The sequence below is a fragment of the Ambystoma mexicanum genome, chromosome 10, assembly GCF_040938575.1.
Source record: "Ambystoma mexicanum isolate Mex_15411 chromosome 10, UKY_AmexF1_1, whole genome shotgun sequence".
NCBI lineage: Eukaryota > Metazoa > Chordata > Amphibia > Caudata > Ambystomatidae > Ambystoma > Ambystoma mexicanum.
This window is the reverse complement of record NC_090932.1, coordinates 599914704-599937092: the sequence shown is the minus strand read 5'-3', so window position 1 is coordinate 599937092 and position 22389 is coordinate 599914704. Positions and strand designations below refer to the sequence as shown.

The 22389-nt window shown below is 49.0% G+C and overlaps 1 protein-coding gene across 2 annotated transcripts in view; it reads left to right on the top strand.

The window, feature by feature from the left end:
• Positions 1 to 22389, top strand: part of WDFY1 (WD repeat and FYVE domain containing 1) — a 1420223-nt gene that overhangs the window by 762433 nt on the left and 635401 nt on the right. For both annotated transcript variants that reach the window (XM_069618156.1, XM_069618157.1), the window contains exon 7: positions 4524 to 4646. In XM_069618156.1, the coding sequence (XP_069474257.1) occupies positions 4524 to 4646 (123 nt within the window). The remainder of the gene's footprint in view (positions 1 to 4523; positions 4647 to 22389) is intronic.

The following is a 22389-nucleotide window of genomic DNA, read 5'->3' as shown; positions in this document are numbered from 1 at the left end:
AGGCAGGGTCTGGCACAGGCGGCGGTGACCACTCTCCCACAAAACTCACAAGGGGGGAGGAAACATGCAGCAGCACCATAAGCATGGAGGCAATCGAGGGATTCGGAGACGTGGAGTTGGGAGTACCGTCATCGGCAGATGGAGGTGAGTGTCCCCACAAACCACAGATAACCAAAGCATGATATAGGCCAAGTAATGTGATAGTGAATTAAGGCAATGCATGCCCCATCATACACACATTTACATATCCAGGTCCAGATGGTGGGCCAAACACTGTCACATTGATATGCATGCTGCATGCCAATTCCATAACCAATAGACACCCAACACACAGCAAAACAGCATGTGTCACACATCACGCAAACCGCAATACAACGGTAGGCCATACAGCAGACACCAGTGCTAAAATGTGAGTACCCGACATATGCCAATATGGCCCCCCTCATTGCAAGCACCCTGTCCGCCACAAGAATACAATGCATCAAATGGGAACAACTGCACTAACACCAATGTATGCATCGTGCACGTACCATCATCACTGATGCCCTGCCGCTCTTGGTCCCCCACAGGCACGGATTCTGACAGTGACGGCCTGGTTGCTGCCGTACAGGCCACAACACCCGTCAAGGAATCCAGGCCCAGCGATGATGGCAGCAGAGAATCAACATCTAGGGCAATATCAGGACTTGTCCACTGTGGTCGAAGCAGAGGCGGACGGCACACAGTCTGTTGCCACCAGCTCCATTGGGGAAGCAGCTGCCTCAGCCCCCCCATAGCGATGCCGAGGGAGAGGGCCACAGTGATGACCACTCTGACGGGGACGCCAACCTCTTTGGGGATGGCGCACATACGCAAGCCCCAAGCACACCACACACAGTGCCCCAGAAGGCACCCGTCAGCACAGTCCGGAGGAAAGGAGAGTCCACATCTTTGGTTCCCATCAGAGGACAGCCCTGCATTGGGCCACCCTGCAAGTGCCCCGTCCACAGCCATCTGTGACATGGAGGGCCGCATGGCAAGAATGGAGGGCCGCTAGGAGCAGATGACAGAGCTGGTCAAGCAGTACGTCGCAGAGGGAGAATTGACCCGCCGTGAACTCTGCACTCACTGTGGCCATGAACAACAACACGCAGATGATACATGAGGGTTTAGCAGCAGTGACCCAGGTCCTGGGTAGGATTTCAGATCACTTACAGCACCAGCGTCCTGCACCAACAGACGCACAAGCAGGCACGTCAGCATCTTCCGCCACACCTGCTAGCTCGACACAAACCAGCGCGGTGAGGTTGATCAGGCACTGCACATGGCTCACTGATATGCAGCCCCCGGAACCCAAGAGAGGCCGCCACTTACAGGGCCACCCTGCATGTGCTGACTGCAGTTTAATGCCAAAACATTTATTGCACATCATGTGTGGGATGTTAATGGGGGATGGGATATGGGGGGAGGTGGAATGACGTGTTGGTGGTGTTGGGGGCAGGTGGTATGGGGTTTTGGGGGGAGGGGGTTTGGGGTGTTGGGGGGAAGGGAGAGGGTGTGTGTGTGTGTTTGTGAGGTGGAGGTTTCATTCACAATGATGTAGACTGTTCAATACACCCGTAGGTGTGCAAAAAAAATTCATGATTGGACATTGTTTATTTGGCATGTGTTTATTCAACAGTGCCCAACTCCCCACACACCCTGTGTCCATATGCACACGATCCCAGTGCCCAGTGTACAACTAACACAGAATCCTCAACATCGCAGTGTTTCAGAAGACATTGCCAATCACTGATTGGCGCACAGCACGTGCATCTTGTGCATCGCGACCTGGCAGAGGTGCTACTTCTCCTCCCTCATCATCATCCTCCTCCTCCTCACCCGGTGCATGCTGGTCAATGTCAGGTGGCAATGGTACGTTTCTCCCGATGCACATGTTGTTCAGCATGGCACAGACCATGGTGATCTTTCCCACCTTCTCAGGCCCGTAAAGGAGTGCGCCACCAGACCTGCTGAGGCAGCGGAACCCTGCCTTCAACAGGCCAAAGGTCTGCTCGATCACAACACGGGTACGGGTATGAGCCCGATTGTAGTCCTCCTCGTGCCTGTTCTGCGGGTTCCGTACAGGGGTGAGGAGCCACGGCTTCAAGGGATAGCCAGCATCACCTGCATGGGATCACAATGAGGTATGTACGAGTTCATTTCTACCATGACACCTGTACTTATCACTCTCATGCCTGCAGCTATTTGATGTTGACATGCACATGTCCCTGGATGGCTGTACACATGTTTATTTACCACAATGTGTACTGTTCTATGGTCTCCGGGTGTGGGTTGTGTTATCCAGATGATGCAGGGTGTCCACTTGCATGCTGGTGCACATGTACTGTGGATGCCTACCACTGTATTTGCACTCATATAGGTTATGTACAGTACTTCGTATGTATTTTTACTAGCAGCATTGGCACAAGTATTATCATGATTTGTCATTCATCGGTTGTTATTCCCATGGTGACATGCAGCGCTACTGTGGTGGAGGGCCAGTGACAATCAGAGTATTCCCTTGGTGGGATTTATTTGTGCGCACTCATGGATCCATGTACTGTGTTGTGCTTTGCTGCGGTCATGTACATTACACATACTCACTGCATGTTGCTGATTTGTGTTACAGAGGGTACGGTCAGATAATGTGCAGTGGACGTGTTGAGGGATGTGGGCTGCTTGCAAGTCTGGCATATTGGCATTAGTGTGCAACATTGATTATTTGTATGACATTTATGTGTCATGTTCAGGTTGGGATTTTTTGAGTCACAGTGTTTTGCTGTATGGGCATTGTCCAGTCACCACCCCAAATCGCCCAGGTGGAGTATGCATCTCCTCCCATCCTTACCCAGGTGGAGTATGCATCTCCCCCCAATCTCACCCAGGTATAGTATACATCTCCCCCCCAAGCTCACCCAAGTGTAGTATGCACCCCCCCAATCTCACCCAGGTGGATTATGCATCTCCCCCCCCCAATCTCACCCAGGTGGAGTATGCACCCCTCCAATCTCAGCCTGGTGGAGTTTGCACCCCCCCCCCATTACACTGCCATGGGCCTGTCAGGCGACTTACCGAGCAGCCAGGCACGTCGTCCAGCATGTCCCTCCATGTAGCGGGGTAGTGAGGAGTTCCGTAGCACCATTGCATCATGAGTTGATCCGGGAAATCGGGCACAACAATGTGTGATCATCTTGCTGGAGTCACATACCATCTGCACATTGATGAAGTGGTATAGCTTATGATTGCGGTACACCACCTCCATGGCATGAGGGACCCCCAATTCCACATGGGTGCAGTCGAGGGCACCAATACAATTGGGCATGTCTGCCAGTGTATGGAAGCCAATTTTAGTGTCAAAAAGCTCCTGGGCAGTCCGTGGTAGGGCTATGTAGTCACTTGCGTGCTTCAGGAGGGCATCCAGCACTTGGTTCAGCATGCGTTAAAAGAAAGGTTGTGATATGCCATGCAGCTGCCCCACTGTGTGCTGGTAGGTGCCTGTGGCTAGGAAGTGGAGCACAGACACTACCTTCAGTAGAGGGGGGATGGCGGTGCAGATTTCAATCAGGCTGACGATGTTGTGGTGTATCATGTCCACAATGGTGGTGATGGTGTCCTGGTCCAGGCGGTACAGGGTGTGGATCTGCACAGGGGTTAGGTTGAAAGGACTGGCTCTGATGCGAGGGATTGGTGGCTGCCTACGTACCATTGGCTGCACTGGTGGGACTTGCTGGGCCTGTCTCACCCTCCTTCTCCCCGTGTCTCTTCTGTAGTGCCTGTTGTTGTTGTTGCTCATGGAGAAGCAATGCAGGCATGTCCTCCAGCCCCAAAATCGCAACAGCAAGTGGGAACATTTTGGTGTGGGAAGGGGTGTAGTTTGTGGGTGTGCTCCTTTTGTGCTGGGTGCAGACTCTGTTGCCTCCACCTGTGCTGATTGTGTGCACCTGTGGCAGTTGGGAACAAAGCAGATTGCTCTTTACGGGTGATCCGCGATGCCGGTAATACTGGCATCATGATGACCCTATTTACTGCCTTCAGGATGCCGGTAGGTGCATGCCCGCGTAACTTGTGATGTCCTCCTGTTAGCGGCGTCACGGTATTGCCGCCCCGAAGGGTGCGTGTACGCGCACATGCCAGTACGGAGGGGCACGGTCCAAGCGGTGGTGGTAATGCCAGGATGTCGACTCGTAATAGGCCGGACCGGTACACGATGCCGGTATTACCATTCCGGCATCATTTTTGACTTACTGCAATCCTCGTAATGAGGCCCATTACATTACATGTGTAATGAGATCTTTCTGTATTTTTTTGATTCAATGTGGCATTGTTATATTGTGTTATTGACATAAGTATGCATACAACCGGCACCTATGTAATGAGAATCAAGCTCATCTATTGAGGCTGATTACCTCTTCGAAAACGGCTGGCCTTGCATGGTTCCCTGTTTACAAAGATTCTGCAGAAGACATCTATAACATCTCTCTGATTGTGTCTTTTGCAGGTAGTATTGCTTGCCTGTGGTGGGACCCTGTTCAGAGGCTACTTTTCTCAGGAGCGTCTGATCACAGCATCATAATGTGGGACATTGGAGGAAGGAAAGGTAGATCTTTGCTGCTCCAAGGTCATCAGTAAGTAAAATGATTATACAGTTTCTTTACACGGATTCCAATTGGTGAACAGGTTTTGTGTCCCAGTAATGTCATGTAGAATGCTAATCGATCAGCTGTTATGTTATTGCTTTTATACCGTACACTGCCTCAATTTGCATGGTTTCTTGGCACTGTGTGACCAGTGTAAAAAGCTGTCTGGGTTTGGTTAGTATGAATAGAGGGAACAATGCAATATTGCTGTTTCTTGCTACATGCAGATTAGAAGAACTGGGCTTTGTGTGCAGGTGTATGTCTAGGTGATTTGTGGATATGGTAGTTGTATCTAGAAGTGTGCTTTGTGCGCCCCCAGTGTGAGGATGTTCAGAGAGTTGTAGAGTTCTGATGGCATTTGTGTGTATTGCTAAGAGGGTGGGAGGTGCTAGCCGGTGTTCTGCCACCTGTGAGTGGCTTAGTAGTTGTTTGTGCTATATCACAGCACAACCCCACTCATGGACACCCTCTTGCAAGGAATATCACGATGGACCGCTCTTAAGCACTGATTACATCACAGTGGACCCCTCTGCACAGTGAAGATCTCTTAATGGGCCCCCTAGGAGCAAACATTGCAGTGGACTCACTCTACAAACAAGTATCACAATGCAAATACCCTAGTGGATACCATAGGAGTACATTTTCATGGTGGAAATATCACAGTGGACACAGTAAAATCAAATATAGCGCATATTATCAATATGCCCCTCTGAGAGCCAACCTGTGGCCGTGACATATTTGGTTTGGCCTACAGTCCAGGGGGAGAGAAAGCTGCACATGATGTGATCTGAGGACAGTTTTTCAGCAATGCTTTCCATGGCTGAACTGCCATAAAGAGCTATAATATACAATTTGCAGCCCAGAAGCCACATCTATGGCTGCCCTACAGTCATAGTTCACTGCAACGAAGGGACATGAGATAAAAAAATCATGGTTAGAACGTAGAACAATACTTGGCAAACCCCACCAGTCACTTCAACACTAATAGAAATCGGTCAGCAGGTTGAAGAGGGCTTTCCAGAGGAACTCCCCATCAGCGGAGTGCCCTCCAAAGTAACTGTGACCCAGGATTCAGCAGTTTTTTAAAATGGCTTTATTCTGTTGTGTCCTTGCAGACAACCACTAAGACATATCCTACTCTGTATGGTATTAGGCACATAGGAATGACATACAGGCAAAGGACAGTACCTGGATGGATACGAAACATGAAAAACATGAACTAGGGTGACTACAGCCACCTTCTCTGACTTGCCTCCTTTAGGATCTCAGAGGCTGCGTAAGGGAGCTCCAAGTGAGCTCATGGATGTCAGCGATTGATGGAGATGTGTGGAACAGGCTTTCCCTGCCCCAAAAGTGTGTAGTTTATTTTCTCACATAGGCACACTTTCTATTCAGTTTCACCATAAAATCAGCAATCACAGCAGCATCCATGATGGGTTCAGATATTGGTTGCATGTCTCCGGGACACATGGTGTTAGCTCAAAGATGTCAGAGCTTGAAAGGCAGTATCTGAAATCTCTCTGGGTTGCATTCAAGGGTATTCTGCAACAAGGATTAGGGCCCTGTCCTCCTCAAGCAGTCCACTTGGGGACTCCTGATTTCAGATGTCCAGGGACCAGTCTTCTGACGTAGGCCCATAACATGTAAAGATGCCTTACCACAAATACAACACGCACGGTGTATGTATCTATGTCTCAAACCACCAGAGCTACGAGCTGCAGGTCTAACTCCAAAGAACAGGAGTATGCAAATTGGGCAACTCCTTAGAACAGCAGAAAAGCCTTGTATCAAAGGGGTCCCTGAGAATATCATCACATCTTGTGCTGTGTCTGTGACCAGCATAGCCACAAACTGTCCAAGGGCCCAGCACTCCGTGAGGCGTCAGAAATGAGATAAGGACACAAAGTGGTCTCAACATTCACCATGTTTATTAAACAAAAAGGGTGGGGTAAAGGCAGGTCTGTCCCTATCCCAATGATAATGTCCCTACCTATGATATGATATGGCATTTGTAACGCGCCTATACACAAGTGTTTCAAGGCGCGACGAGGCGGGGGGACAAGGGGAGAACAGACAACGATCCTACTAGGCCAGGTGTCATTCAGATCGCGCAAGTGCAAGGGTAGGGGGACTGGGAAAAGTGCAAGGGGAAGGGGAGAGGGGAAGTGCAGTACATGGTTAGTAGAATACAAGATAAGTAATAGGGCCAGCTGGTGGCAAGTGCAAGGAGAGTGCAGTACATGGTTAGTAGAATACAAGATAAATAATAGGGCCAGCTGGTGGCAAGTGCAAGGTAAGTGCCGGGAGAAGGGGCTGTAGGATACAGAGACAGTCCCGTAGTGCAGGTAGGCAGTGCAGGGAAGAGTGGCAGGGCCAAGGACCGAGATCGGTGAGTGGCCAGTTGCAGATTCAGTGCAGGTTCAGTGATTTTAGCAGGGGAGAGAGGGAGAGAAAGCGGAGGCAAAGAGGAAGGTTTTGAGGTGCTTCCGGAACCGGAGATGGTTCTCCTCAAGTTTCAGGGAGGCAGGAAGGCTGTTCCAGAGGGAGGCCCCTGCTGCGGAGAGAGATCTACCCCCAGCTCGTTGCTTGGAGAAGCGGCTGACCCTGAGGTAGTTGGAGGTGGATGAGCGAAGAGCTCGAGAAGGAAGATATTTAGGAAGAGAGATTTGAAGGTATTTTGGCCCAAGGCCCCAGAAGGCCTTGTGGACAATGCAGAGGGTTTTGAACTTAATCCTTGCGGCCACTGGGAGCCAGTGTAGCGATTTCAGTCCTGGAGAGATACGGTCCCTGGGCTTGAGGCCAAGGACAAGTCTCGCAGTCCTGTTCTGGATGAGTTGCAAAGGGCGGAGAGTAGAGGCAGGAAGATTTAGATAGAGGCTGTTACAGTAGTCCAGCTTCGAGAGAACCAGGGCTCTGGAGACAGTGAGCTTCTGGGGGAAGGAGAGGAATGGAAGGATACCTCTGAGGAGGTGTAGCTGGTAGTGTGACTTCTTAGAGACGTCAGATATGTGAGGAGAGAAAGAGAGTGTGGAGTCGAAGATGACCCCAAGGTTTTTTGCCTTGCAGGTAGGAGCAGGAAGAGGGCCCAGGGAGGCCGGCCAGAGAGCTGCAGGGAAGGAGGGAGTGGGTGTGCCGATAAGTAGAATCTCAGTCTTACTGGCATTAAGGCAGAGGTCGTTGGCGGCACACCATTCCTGGATAGCAGAAAGACGTATGAAACTAAAACTAAAGCAAGTTGACCTTGTGTCCATACTGTACCTGACCCTCACACTAACATATACATACGTGTACAAGGTAATTGTTGCTGATTCCAGCCCAAACGATTATGATGTGAAAGTTCAAAATAAGTAATTCTAATAAAGGCAATCCTTGTATTCAGGAGTTGGCTCCCTTCCCCTGAACCAATTCAGGAAGCCTGTGGAAATATGTGGTTCTAATAAGGTTCTTAACAAATGAACGAAAAATGTCTTTTCCACTAAGGGTCTTCTTTGGTAAAGCAAAATGTCCATAGAATGCTGTTGTCAGAATAGTAAAACACTTATCTTCTCCACAGAATACCTTTATAAGAATTGCAAACCCAAATGTTGCTTTGATGAACACCTTTTCTCAGAATGGCAAAATCAAATGTCTTTCATACAATTGTTCCTTTCCTGGTTTACTTTCCTGCCAGACATATCTCATTTTTGAATCCTGTAGATATCCTGGTATACTCTCCTGCCAGGTATCACGTTCCAAAAAAGGACCACTGCCTGAACTCTTATCAGGTCTTTCTACAATATTCCTTCTAATTTAGGTATCACAAAAACATACCTCTTCGATAGCACAACTTGTCGACTTCAGTGGTTACTTGAACCAATTCCCCCCATGCAGATATTTCATATATGAGGGTTTGTTTAAGCTCCGTCTGTCAATCTTTCTTTCATTCTCCCTTTGCTCTTGGCAATGCTTGTCCCAGATTTCCACCAACTGACATCTCATGTCAGGAGAATAGCACAACTCTTGCCGTCTTATTTTTCTTACAATGCGTCTTGGTTTATGGCATTGTGGTTTCCAGGTTTCCCGCAACTGCCATCTCATGTCAGGGGAATTGTAGCGTGCCTGCCTTCTCTTTATAATTCTATTCGGTCGATATTCAAACGTATTCTTCACCTCTTTAATGTCTCTGCATGTCCCGGGGGTCCCCTTCACTCTCAGGCTGACTCACCGGTATATCGTGCCATTGCTGCAAGCGTCATTCATGGGGCTGGCTTCCCCATCTGCACAGAGGTTTGTTCAGTTCTTGCGTCAGCGTTTGCTGTCTTTGCGACCAGAGCCTGCAGAGCTCTGAAGGGCCTGTCCTCTTCTTAGCCCGCTGTGTGTAGTTCACCTTCTCATTACCTGGGTTTCTCATCTCCAATCTAGAACTCTGCCGACCTGCTGCAGGCAGCAGTTCACCACTCTCTCCATGACTCTTCTCCTATGAACGGCCTCTGTCACCCGTTTAGCTTCCCACTCTGTGTATTCTGCAGCGTCTCTCCTCTTCCCTTCCTCTAGTCTCTAGCTGTAGGTAACCTTTGGGTTTAAATGTCCCATGCAGCTGAATCAATTTCGAACTAGAATGCACTTTATGCTTAAAGTCACATTTCCTCCCTAGTGACTCCCATTATTCTTCTTCTTCGTCTGTGTCCCAGTCATTATGGGAATTGGAGTCCACATATGTTTTGGACTTTTCAAGGTGATATTGTCTAAAATACTTGCTGTACTAGAGATTATTAGAACCAGGAGAGGTTATGTGAATATTATGTGTATTGCTGTTTTTCTCAGTAATCCTATCACGGTCAAAATCATTATTATCAAAAGATGTTGGAGGTAAACCATGCATACCTGGGCTATAAATGTTATTACGCTATGCGAGGTTTTTGTACATGGTGGTTTGAGTTGTAACATGGAAAGGTTCGGAAAAATAACATGCGTTCAGGTATTTGGGGGATTATGGGGTTTTCCTCTTTATATAGAGAAAACGACTGCGTCTCTCATAAGGAAGTTATCACCTCTCTGTGACAGCCATCTCTTCCCATATGATCCTCCCTCATATTACCTCCCTCCGAGTCAGGATCAGGTAGTGACTGCCTTCCCCTGGCCACATGGGAGGAGACTTTAAGCTGGGGATCAGTGATTACTCTGCAGGATTCATCACAGCTCTCAACAGGATAGAAGCAGTCGAATTGGCTAATCCCCAACCTAGAGACCCAGCTCAGAAACATGGGGCAAAGGGTTTCCCCACTACATGAGAGGGGTTCATCTTGCTTGCTGTCCCTTTTGTAGGGAAAACATTGTCTCCCTATCAGACTCTTGCTTACCCCCATACTCCTTGAACAATTAAAGTCCTTCTGGGCACATGGCCAGAAAAGAGTGTTTACACAAAATGTACACCTCTCTTACCTTACCTTGGAAATGACACAAAAATGTGTCCATCCTTGGTTTGAAGGGATGCTAGTCTCTCAGAGGGGAAGTGCTTAATGTTTACAACATCACCAGGATGGCAATCTCGCTCAGAAAAGTCCTGATTGGTTTTCCCTGTAGTGAGCTTCCTGCAGGTTGTGGCCCGATGACCGCTTCACTAGCCACTTGGTTGCCTTAATGGCTCCAGCATGGAGTCCATCAGCCGTTTTTTGCTGCCTGAGGCCCTGAACCTTACAGTCTTGCATCATTCTAGGCATATTGATTTCAAATGAAATATACTATATGTCGAATATTTCCTTTAAACCCCTGAACTCCTTCCGTGTAGTGGAGAAGCCATTTATTTATTTATTTATTTAGACATTTATATAGCGCACCAAACTCAGAGCTATCTGAGTGCTTTAAGCTTAAGAATGTGGTTACAATAATATAAAGTGCAGTAATATCCAGGAACACACATTTGAGAAGCCTAACCTCATGTTACAAGTTGGCTAGATCAAGGTATGCAGTTAGAATACAAGGTAAAGTCTAGGCACATGCAATGGAAAAGCCTGACTTAATGTTGCAAGGCAGCTACATCAGAACATATAGAGACACAGGGTAAAGTCTAGATACATGAAATGGGAAAGCCTGACCTCATATTGTAAGGCAGCTACATCAGAACATGTAGAGACACAAGGTAAAGTCCAGGTACATGAAATGGGAATGCCTGACCTCATGTTGCAAGGCGGCTACCAGGGACATCATTTAGGGGTCGCCAGGGGTCGCAACTACGACCCCTGGGGTCTCCCATGCTACCCCTGTGGTCTCCTTTGCTACCCCTAAAAAAAAAAAGAATGAAAATACATTTTTGTTTTTTAAAGTGCAAGATCCTGGGCTGTGCCCAGCACCATGTGTTTCTTTGCTTCTGGAGTCACTGGCTTTCTTGTTCAGGCCTCTAAAAAAAAAAAAACAGGGGTTGCACAAGCCTCAAACTTTCAGCAGTGACCCTAAATAAGAAAGAATAGGAATGCCAAATAATGTGTCTTTCTGGAATTCTTCTATACAATAATTGCTAGACTCATTAAAGGTTTATTTCAGGCACACTTCAGGGGCGAGTCACTGTTTTAGTCTGTTCTTATCCACTCCAACTCAACATTTCATCCTTCTGAGGTCGATAAATGAGTACCAACACAGGTTGGGTAATATTGTTTTTATATTTGTTATATATAAAGCGCTTAAGCGTTAGTGTTATATAATAACACATCATTATCATTTAGCCATGGAAGTATGCTTGCATTCACAGTAATTTGGTAGTATGAGCCTATACAAACTAATCTTAATGATTAATATGGCAATCCATTGTTTATGAAATGTATATCACATTATAGTGATATCATAACCATATTTTTCATAGTGTACTTAGGAACAATGCTATGTGATGCAAATTCCTGTTTTTTCAAGGGGTGAAAGGTCATGTTCCACCGCTTCCCGTGATATCACTTTGGGGTGGGGGCAAATGACATAACTTCCTGTGATGTCATCAGAGGTCAAGGGTCGTGTGATGTCACTTCTGTCACCCCTGGCATTTTGGTGAAATGACGTCCCTGACGGCTACATCAGAATATGTAGATACACAAGGTAAAGTCCAGGTACTCGGAATGGGAAAGCCTGAACTCATGTTGCAGGGCGGCTACATCAGAACATGTAGATACACAGGGTAAAGTCCAGGTAGATGAAATAGAAAAGCCTGATCTCATGTTGCAAGGCGGTTACGTCAAATTATGTGGAGATAGAGGAGAAGAGTGTGAGAAGATGAGAAACAGAAAGTGCCATTGGTGAAGTGGAGCAAGGGGGGTTTGCAGCAAGATCTCAACAAACTAAAAACAAATTTACACCAGTAATTGAAAACAGGCTAAATTGAGATTGGAACAGGCACTGAGAGTAGGCAAAATTCAAATTTCCTCCAGTAATTGAAGACAGGTGAAATTCAATATAGCAACAGGCTCTGAGAGTAGGCTCAGTTCAAATGTACACCAGTAATTGAAAGCAGGCTAAATTCGAGATGGCAGCAGTAAATCAAAACAAGCTGAACTCGCACTAACAGCTAGAGGTGTAAGACGCGGTTCAGACACATGATGTAGAATGAGTGAACAGGAGGGATGGAGAGGGGTGAAGGAATAGTCAGAGGGAACTAACTCGGAGAAGAATGTCACAGTAGATCAGGTTCCACTGGAGGGTAAGGGGAAGGCAACCTCAGAGCTTCCACGAGTGGGTGCAAGGGCCCTCACAGTGTACCGGCAGTGGACAGGGAGCAGACGGGGGACTTGGATGCAGGCCTTTGATCACAAGGGCCAGCTCCCACCTCCTGGTGCTGGTGGTTGGCTGATAGTGAGGTAGCCAGCCAATGGGAGCGGGAGCAGGCTCAGGCCACAAACATTAGCTGGGGAAGGCTATCAGGGCGGCCATGCTGTAGAGGCCCTGCCGGTGCAGTGACTGCATCAGCGGTGCAATGTTAGTATCAGTAGAACAAAAGTTTCACTGAAGTAAAGCGGATCGCTAATGCAGCGCCGAGAAACAAAATGCCCTAATGAAATAATGGGAGGCATAGTGCCTCGATGTGCAGGGTGGGCCACAGAACCCCAGAAGAAAGTCGGGTGCCTTACCAGGTGCCTTACCATTTGCCCCTTGATTCTGAGCTGGGTCTCTAGGGTGGGTGGTTTAACATTATTTATTTCACTTCCATCTTTTGATGCAAGCTCTGAAATTTTTAATGCACTATGACAAAGTCCCTTGCCTAAAAGCGTTGTTGGAAGGTAAGGTTGCCAAAGGGGCCGGTTGTATCCACAAGCAACATGATGCTGGGCCATGGGATGGTGTGGGCAGGATCCCCTTAATCCCTCCACTATGCCATGCTTGGGAAGCATGGGTTCATCTCAGTACAACCATAAATTCCTCTGCCCCTTTAAAGAGAGGCAGAGCAGGGAATGCTGTGCTATAAAATGCCAAGCCAGTCAGACATGGATGACGGGTGTTCGGGTGAGGTCAGGAGGAGAGTTGGTGGACGGAAAGACCAGGCAGTGGAGAGCAGACAGTGGAGTTAAAGTACTGAGGAGAATTTGGCAGTGGTTTGAGAAAGTGCAGGTAAGGTAATGGGTGAGAGAGAGATTGATACCAGTTTGTATTTGTATTTATTATGTTTATATAGCGCTTTACTCCAAAACGCTGATCATTTTAACAACTGGATACAAAAAACATAACAGTAGAAGCAATTTACAATTATGAATCAAACCAACAAAACAGTAAGTAGAGCAATTAAACTGAAGGGAGGAGGCAGAGTAGAGCAGTAGAACTGGGAGCGAAGAGGGAGGAGAGAGGAGGAGAAGGAGGAGGGAAGCAGAAGGGGAATAAGGGCGAGAATGGGGTGAGTGGGGGGAAGGGGAGGGAGATGATCAAGGGGAAAAGATAAGGAAGGAAGGGGAGCAAGAAGGGGGAAGGGTTTCATGGTGGGGAATGGAGAAGGAGAGATTTAAGTGAGGTGCGGAAGGAGCAGAAGGTAGGTATAGAGCAGATTGAGAGAGGTAAGGAGTTCCAGTGTAGTGGGGCTAGGAGCTGGAAGGAGCGGAAACGGGAGGGGGCACAAGGGGATGGAGGAACAGTGAGAAGGAAGTGGTCAGCAGAACGAAGTGAGCGGGAGGGAGTGTATAAAGAGAGGAGGCAGGACAGATAAAGGGGAGCAAGTTCATGGAGAGATTTAAAAACTAAGCAGAGAAAATGAAATTTAAGTTGAGAGTGAAAGGGAAGCCAGCCAAGGGAAGAAAGGGAAGCAGAAATGGAGTCACAGGAGGTAAGGAGACAGAGGGTACGGACAGCAGAATGGTAGATAGATTTGAGGGGGGCGAGATGAGAAGTAGGTAGTCCAAAGAGTAAGGAGGAGCAGTAGAAGAGGCGAGAGAAGATAAGGGAAGAGATTAAAAGTTTAGTAGCATGGAAAGTGACAGAGTAGCAGACTTTGCGAATATTAGAGGTGGAAGCGACAGGCACGAGAGGTGAGAGAGATATGATGGGAAAAAGAGAGAGAGGAGTCAAAGTGAATGCCTAAATTGCGAGCATGGACAGAGGTAGGGAGACTAGAGGGAGGAAAGTGAATGAAAGGTGGAGAAGAGGGAGGGGGAACTACAGCTACGTGTAGTGTTGTCAAGAGTGTGAAAGGTGAGGGAGGGAGCGGAGAGAAAGCGTAGGGAGTGAGTGTGGGAGAGTGTAGTGGGGGGTCAGTACTGCAAGGCAGACAACTGCTTGTAGTATTCTCAGTATTTGACATTTTATTAAGGACAGAAAATGCAAAGAAAACCTAACTAAGCCTACTCTGCCAGGGAGTTCTATGCTTAGTTTAAGTTCGAAGGGAAAATCTCCTAGCATATACAAAACTGGCTTTCACACTAAACAACAAGATATTCAAAGTCCATTATAAACAACAGAAATAAATGATTACCAAATAACCTGTGACTAGGATGACTTCCACTTGTCCTGTTGTCCGGGGGAGGTCCCTTTCCAAGGAATGTCCAAAGTCAATCTCTCACGAATAAAAAAATTAATTCTTGAACCAGTTCTTGAAAGTTCCAAAAGAAACAAAAGTTCACCCAAACAAAAATTCACTGGTAACAGTTCTTTCTCTGTTTGTTGAAAAGTTCCCTTTCTAATTTCCACAAAGAAAACAGCACAAATTGTAATCCTGGATAATCTCCTTCCAGGATATATTTGACAAAGTTCAAAACTAAAGTGCCACTTTTGTTTCAACAACTGTCCATCTTTTTGTAACTTCTGCAGCGTCTTTGATATAACTTGTCAGGATGCTTCTTCTTTTTCTTTTTTAAACTTTCTTTATTGACATTTCATATAAACAACAACTCTCAACCAACACACGAAACCACCCACCCACCCCCCACCCACCCACCCCTTACAAAGGCACACAGGCAATCGCCATACCTTGAGACTGACCAAATTACACAACCAACAAACCACAACGCATTTTAATGAGGAGCATGCGCCATACAGCGGCAAGTCCCAAAAGTCCATGCAGCAGAAAAGAAGGGCCGGAAGTCAGTGCATTCTCACCCCCTCCCCCCGTATTTCCATTATCCAGGGCTACATAATTATGATAAACCCCATGTGGTGCATGTATCATTCAATTTGTGGTGATGAACTCGGAAGTTCCTGTGATGAACAAGAGGTAGGCCCCCCTCCACCCGGTTGGTTGAGAAGGTATGACGTATACGCGTCCCACATTTCCTGTCTCCACAACCCTTCCCTTGCATTACACCCCATCTCGATTCCATGTCATTGCAATATAGAATGTCCTGAGACCACTGAGCAATCGTTGGGGCGCCTTTCTTACCCCACCCCATAGCAACCCTGCGCTTGGCCAAAATTAGCAGGAGGCTTATCAGTTTCCGAGTCTCTTTCGGTACCTGTTCAGTATACCTCAGCAGGCCCATTAATGGATCTGGAGCGAACCGCTGACACGCAATTTCCCCAATCACATCAACCACCCCCTCCCAAAAGTGGCAAAGCTGCGCGCATTCCCATGCCACATGGAGAAATCCTGCAGGTTCGCACCTGATACAGGTCCCAGACCTTTGAGGGAAGTACCGATGTAACTGAACCAGAGAAGAATAATATTGATGCAAGAATTTAAAATGGACGGGTTTAAAATTAGTGCTGATCGCCCCCTTTCTAATCCCCTCGGAACAGTATGCCCATATATCCTCCGATATCTCCCTACCCAGCAACTATTCCCACTCCAGCCGTGATGACATTGCGGTCGAAGACTTACTCTCCATAGCTACTCCATATAGCTTCGAGAGCATCCCCCAATCCAGGTACCCTCCTATCACCCTGCCCAACAGCTTGGCCACCTGGGGTTGCTTGGGGAAGGCCGGGAATAGCCGCTGCAGCGCCACCCGAAGTCTAAAGTACAGAAATACATCCAACGCCGATAGGGCCCCTCTACCTCTTAGCTGATCAATGGAGATGAACCTACCATTCGGGAACAAGTCTTCAAATTTAGTGACTCCCATCCGCTTCATGAAAGCAACATAACCCGCCTCACTGGTCACGGGGATCCCCGGAATAAATATGACCGGGAGTTCTGGTGAATAAAGTATACTACCCCTAGGTTTGTTTTCCAGAAGGGACCAAGCCCTACACATTAACCCCACCAAGTTCCGGGCCGTCCTCGGGCAAACCTGAGCCGTCAAAATAACCGACCTCAGTAATGCCGGGGACGCAATCGACCGTTCTGTCTCAACATGCCTATGTTCAGCCGCCATCCCATACCAATACCTAAGATAACTAGCCTGGGCCACATTATAGTATGATTCAAAATCAGGAAAAGCCAGACATTCCTCCCGTACAGGCGCAATAAACTTGTCCCATGAAACCAGCGCTTGCTTGCCCGCCCAGGGTCACTGTCGATTTAAGATCTTGAAAGCATTTCTTGGGTATCCTAATGGGAACATTAAGAAACGCATATAGAAACCGGGGGAGAATGGACATCTTGATACCAAACAAATTGAGCGGAAGCGAAGTCCATCTCTGCATTGCTTCCTTAGCCGACCCGAGCACCCTCCCATAGTTACAGCGGAACACCACCTCCTCGCCCCTGGCCAAGGTAATACCCAAATACCGGGTACTGAGCATATCCCACTGAAACCCCCATGCATCCTGAAACCGGTCCAGCCCGTCCGTCAATGGGAATATTACTGACTTGCCAGCATTTACCTTTAGCCCCGACAACTCCCCAAATTGTTGAACCTCCAACATGACTGGATCTAGATTGACCTCAGGGTGGTATAAGAACAGGACCATATCATTCGCGTACAGCGAAATCACTACCTTGTGAGTGTGTAGCTGAATCCCCCGGTGGATGTGTAGCTGCCTCACCATCTCAGCCCAAGGCTCTATCGCCAGAGCAAACGGGGGACAGAGGACACCCCTGACGCGTCCCCCTTTCAAGCGGGATTAATGCAGTCATCTGCCCATTGACCCTCACCCTTGCAACCGGCCTTGCATATAAGAGTGACACCAGGGACAGGAAGAACCTCCCCAAGACCAGTCTACGCAGGACCGTGAATAAAAACGGCCATTCAATAGAATCGAAAGCCATGGTGGCATCTAATAAAACCGCAGCAACCGGGTCCGTACTCGGCAAAGCAGCCATTAGCCCAAACATCCGCCTCAAAACAAACAGCGTCGACCGCCCAGGGATAAAGCCTGCCTGATCAGCCCTGACCAGTGTTGATATCAGCGGTGCCAGGCGTGATGCTAAGAGTCTGGCCAAGATCTTATTGTCCAAGTTAATCAAAGATATCGGGCGGTACGAAGAGCAATCTCCCTCAGGCTTCCCAGGTTTCAACATTACTACCACCAGAGCCTCCCTAAGAGACTCCGGCAGCCGACCCTCGGCCACCGCCTCCTGATAAACCTGCAATAAATAAGGCGCCAATTTATCAACATAACATTTGTAAAATTCAGACGTGAAGCCGCCTGGGCCTGGGGATTTCCCATTAGGCAGAGACTTTATGGCCCCTATCACCTCATCTAGCGTCATCGGTCTGTTCAACCACTCCCTTTTCCCCACCAAGCACCAATACAAACCCACCTGGTCAAGAAAGGTGTCAATATCCGCTTGCGCAGCGTAACACTGGGTAGCATACAAGCGAGTATAGAATGTGTGAAACTCACGAAGTATCGCCTCATCCTCAAAATGATCCGTCCCTCCCTCGTCCGTATTTACCGCCACCCTACCCCCTGGGTTATTCGAACGAGTAGCCCTAGCTAGCGACCGTCCCGGAGCTTGACCCTCGCCATACTTCCGAGGGACAGACCTATCCCACTCATATTTAACCTCCTGCTGGGCTAGCGCGTGGAACTCTTGAATGCTCCTCATTATATCTCCCTGTTGAGTCCTGGAAGGAATCGGAGCCGCCATCTGCAAGGTATGTATCTCCTCTTCTTTCTTTGCCAAATCTCTGCGTATTCTCTTCAATATGCCCGCCTCCTTAGCTATACATTCCCCCCGTATCACACATTTAAACCCCTCCTACAGGATGCCCACCGAGGATACCGACCCCTCATTCATCTCAAAATAGCTGTCAATGCCTTTTCCTAGCTCCTCCCTAAAAACTATGTCCGTGAGTTCATCACTCTTGAATCTCCACGGGGGCCTCATCCCAGCCCGCCCCCTCAACCGGATAGCTAATAAAACAGGGTCATGATCAGAGAGAGTACGGGCTAGCATTTCCACCCCGGTCGTCTGCCCCATGAGATCCTCGGACACCAAGAAGTAATCCAGGCGTGCAGATGAATTGTGTGGCGCAGAGTAATGTGTGTATCGGTGAACCGTCGAATTCCACACCCTCCACCCTGCTAGCGGTGTGGCAAGTCTCCACACCGCTAGCATACCGCAGACTTTAACAGAACTCTTACTACTCAAGCGCAGAGCACTTCCCGCCCGGTCTCGAGCAGGGTCCAGCACTGCATTAAAATCCCCCGCCCATACAATCTCCCCTACGGGCATGTCCACTAGCTGCCTCTCCACCCACTCCAACGACTCATTCGTGTCCTGGTTAGGGCCGTAATAACAAATCAAAGTGTATAACCTCCCTTGAATAACCCCCTGCACTATGAGTGCTCTCGCCTCCTGATCCCTCAGCAACTTAAGTCATCTGAAACCCCACCGAGCTGTGTACCAAGATACACACCCCTCTAGAAAAGGAAGAATATGAAGAAAAATACTGATGGCACCCCCAGCACTTACCAAACTTAGACTCTGAGTCTACCGTCAGATGGGTTTCCTGGAGAAACGCCACCCCTACTTGGTGACGTCGCAAGTATTGTAACACCTTTCAGCACTTCGGTGGACTATTGAGGCCCCTAACATTCCAGGTCAAAACTTTAAGTGCCGCAATTGAAAAACACCTCAAAGTCTATTGTCCCTGTTCCTGCCAACATCCCGAATGGTCGCATTCCCCGTGCCACCAACCTCCCACCCCCCACTCCCCTACCAACAACTCCCCAACTTGTCGGTGCATCCCCACCGCTCCTCCCAACCCCCCCTCAGCACCCACCCCCATTCCCCCGCCGGCCACCCCAACAATCCGGCCTCCCAATTGCCCCCCAACATGTTCTCAACCAGCTTTTGCACCGGGGCTAGCTGCAAGCCCGACCCTCCTGCACCCCTCCCCGAGCATTCCGACAACTGTTCAGCAAATCAAGCCCGGACACCATAGCAGGTCGCTTGTCCGGGGTGCAAGCACCTTCGTGCCTTCCCACATCAGGCGCCGTTGTCATCCGGCTGTCCCGGGTGTTTCTGGTAACATATCTAAAAAGGACGCAGCCTCCTCAGGGTTCTGGAAGAAGAGTGTTTTGCCTTTATGCTCCACCCGGAGTTTGGCCGGATACAGCATTGCATACTTCATATGCCTGTCCCTCATCCGCCTTTTCACATCCAGAAATGTCCTCCTAGCTGCTTGCACCTTGTCAGAGAAATCCAGAAAAAACTTGATGGTATCCCCCCTATAGGTGACATTCCCCTTCTCTCTTGCCTTCCGGAGCACAGTGTCCCGGTCTCGATAATTCAGCAGACGGGCGATCAGTGGTCTCGGCGGAGCTCCAGGGACCGGTTTCTTACCACCAGGGATTCTATGTGCCCTCTTCACCACACATAATAGGAAGAACCCCTCTGGACCCAGTGCCTCCTTCAACATTCCTTCGACCAGAGCCTTCATATCTCTCTGGTCCACCGATTCGGCCAGGCCCACAATTCTAATGTTATTTCAACTCGACCTGTATTCAAGGTCCTCCTGCTTCTCCGTGAGTTCCTTCAGGGCCTTTCTCACACCAGCCATTGCAGCCGACACCGAGGAAGCCACATCCTCCACACCGGATATCTGACCCTCCGCCTCGTCCAGCCGCTCCCCATGTTTGTCCAGGCGGACCTGCATGTGATCAACCTTACATGTCAGTGTGTCAAGTTTCCCATCAAGAGACTATATCCCAGACTGCAACTACGCAAACATGACCTTAATATCCTGAAGAGCTGTGGTAGGGTCCGCGGCAGGCTCTGGAGTTCGCTGATCAGGTATATCCACCTGTAACGCTCACCTGGTTCCCTCGGAGGCGCAGGCCTTGATCTGGTGGGGATACCGTCTTCAGTGTTAGGCGCAGGGTTTGTTTTGCTCCCGGACAGGGCCCCCTTCTCACCGAAAGTTTAAGCTGAAGAGTGAGGTGTCTGCAAGGGTAAACCAAGGTATAGTGATTGGAAGGTTGGGAAAGTTCCTAGCCCCTCTCGCCCTTTCTTTCCCCGTGGAACTGGGTTTATAATTGCGCTTACCTTAGATAGGTAAATGCCGGGCTCTCCATCCTGCGTCTTGTGCAGGGGCGCTGGGTCCAGTTGCTTCACTGGATGCGAGCTCTGCCTCTTGATAGCAGAGGGTTAGCTGAGAGCGAAGACGCCGTTATTGCACAAGCGTGCCTTGTAAGTTTGTAAGTTCCTTTTAGATTGTTCTCTTCTCTTTCAAAAGTCTTAAGTCTTTAAAGTCTATGTCTTTTCCTTTTCAGATGCTGTGGCGGTGAAGATTATTCTTCTAATGGCACGTAAGTAGAAAGACTGCACTAGCGCTGTAGAATGCACCGTAATGTCTCTTTTGTCTTTGCAGGTGCCGAGGTGCAGCGCGAACAGATTGGAAGCGAACGTAACACAGGTAAGCAGTCTTGTAACTAAGCGTTACTAACCGATGTATCTTGTCTTGCAGATGCCGGAAGAGAAAGGCTGAAAAAGGCGCCTTGGATGCTGCCGTTGGATTAGGTAAGTAGATGCGCTGCCTTTGCTTTAGCCTAACCTGTGCCTTTGTTTTGCAGGAGCGGCTGAAGACTGAAGGTTGGATCCCAGCAGGTGATTTCGTGTTCACAGGATCTGGAGCTGGAGGTTTCCTGGAGCTGACACGGTGAGCGTCCGGCTGCAGATGCAGAATAACGCGAAGCACGTGAAACCAATCGGGTGTGGTTTAAATAGCCTTCTGTAGTGCTTAGGCGTCTTCTTCCACGGCCTCACCCAGGTAAGAAAAAGAGTTCCAGATTTCTAGAAGAGTTCCTGTGTTCTGCTTCCAGGGAGTGGCTCCTGCTCCACCCAGACAGAAAAAGTAGTCCCAGGCAGAGAAGGATCAGGAGACCAGCTAGCTGGTAAGTAAGCAGCATGGTCTGCTACAGGTAGGTCCACCAAGCACTCTTATCTAATATGAGCCCGGCGCTTCCTGTGCCGGGACCAGTCACCTTCATGAGCCTGGCGCCACTGGCGCCAGGACAAGGTCCAAAAGGTCCCAATAGGGTCTGGCTGATTCCTGGGATCAGAATTATGGGCCTGCTTCCAAGGTCGTGGGGCAAGTCCTGACCCCTTGGAAGCAGGGATCATGACACCACCATTGCCCCACTGATTTTGGTCTGAGCCGGCATTTCAAAGTGCAGTTTAGATTGCTGTTTGCCACCTTTACCCAATTTCGACATGATGCCCCATCGCGGGAAGGAGGCAGAAGGCCCAGACACCACAGAGCCCTACTAGACCGGTGACCCCCACCACCGCCGTCCCCTACTCTCAGTCCCACGCCTCCCGCACACCCGATCCCACCAACAACTACGGGCAGGGACAGCACAGGGGCAACAGCGCCACGATAAAGCCGATGCTTGAGATGGAGTTGGCGTATACGTAGGCAAACACCAGCCACAACTATTCAAAGTACCTGAAGTATAGTATTGTCCCGCAGACTCAGTCCCTCCGTTCTTACAGGCAATCAGGGACCTCTTCCAAGGAACTGCACCAGCTCAGCCCACCAGCTGACATAAGTCCTGTGCCTTGTCCCTACCTCCCGAATGTTAAGCCTGGTCTTCGTTCCCCCAGGCTTAGGGCAGCACCAAAAAGAATCCCCGCACCAACACCGCACCCTGAAGAGTATTCTTCCCTTCCTATACTCCTCAATCCCTTATGTGCAAGTCATCGTGCCAGCTGGGGGGGGGTGGTCCACAATCATAGACCCCTAATTACGAATGCAGCAGATCCGGAGCCAGTCAGCCCCTCCCCCGCTCCACAGGCAGTTACCAACTTGAAAACCACTGGGTCCTGCATATGGGTCGACCACCCTATCTGTCCTGAGGTCCTTGGACAGGAATTTGCCAGCAAGGTGAAGTTAGAGACTGACCCCCATCCGCGAAACTGCACACCCAGCCATTTTAGCGAGGCCACTGCCAACACAGCAACAGG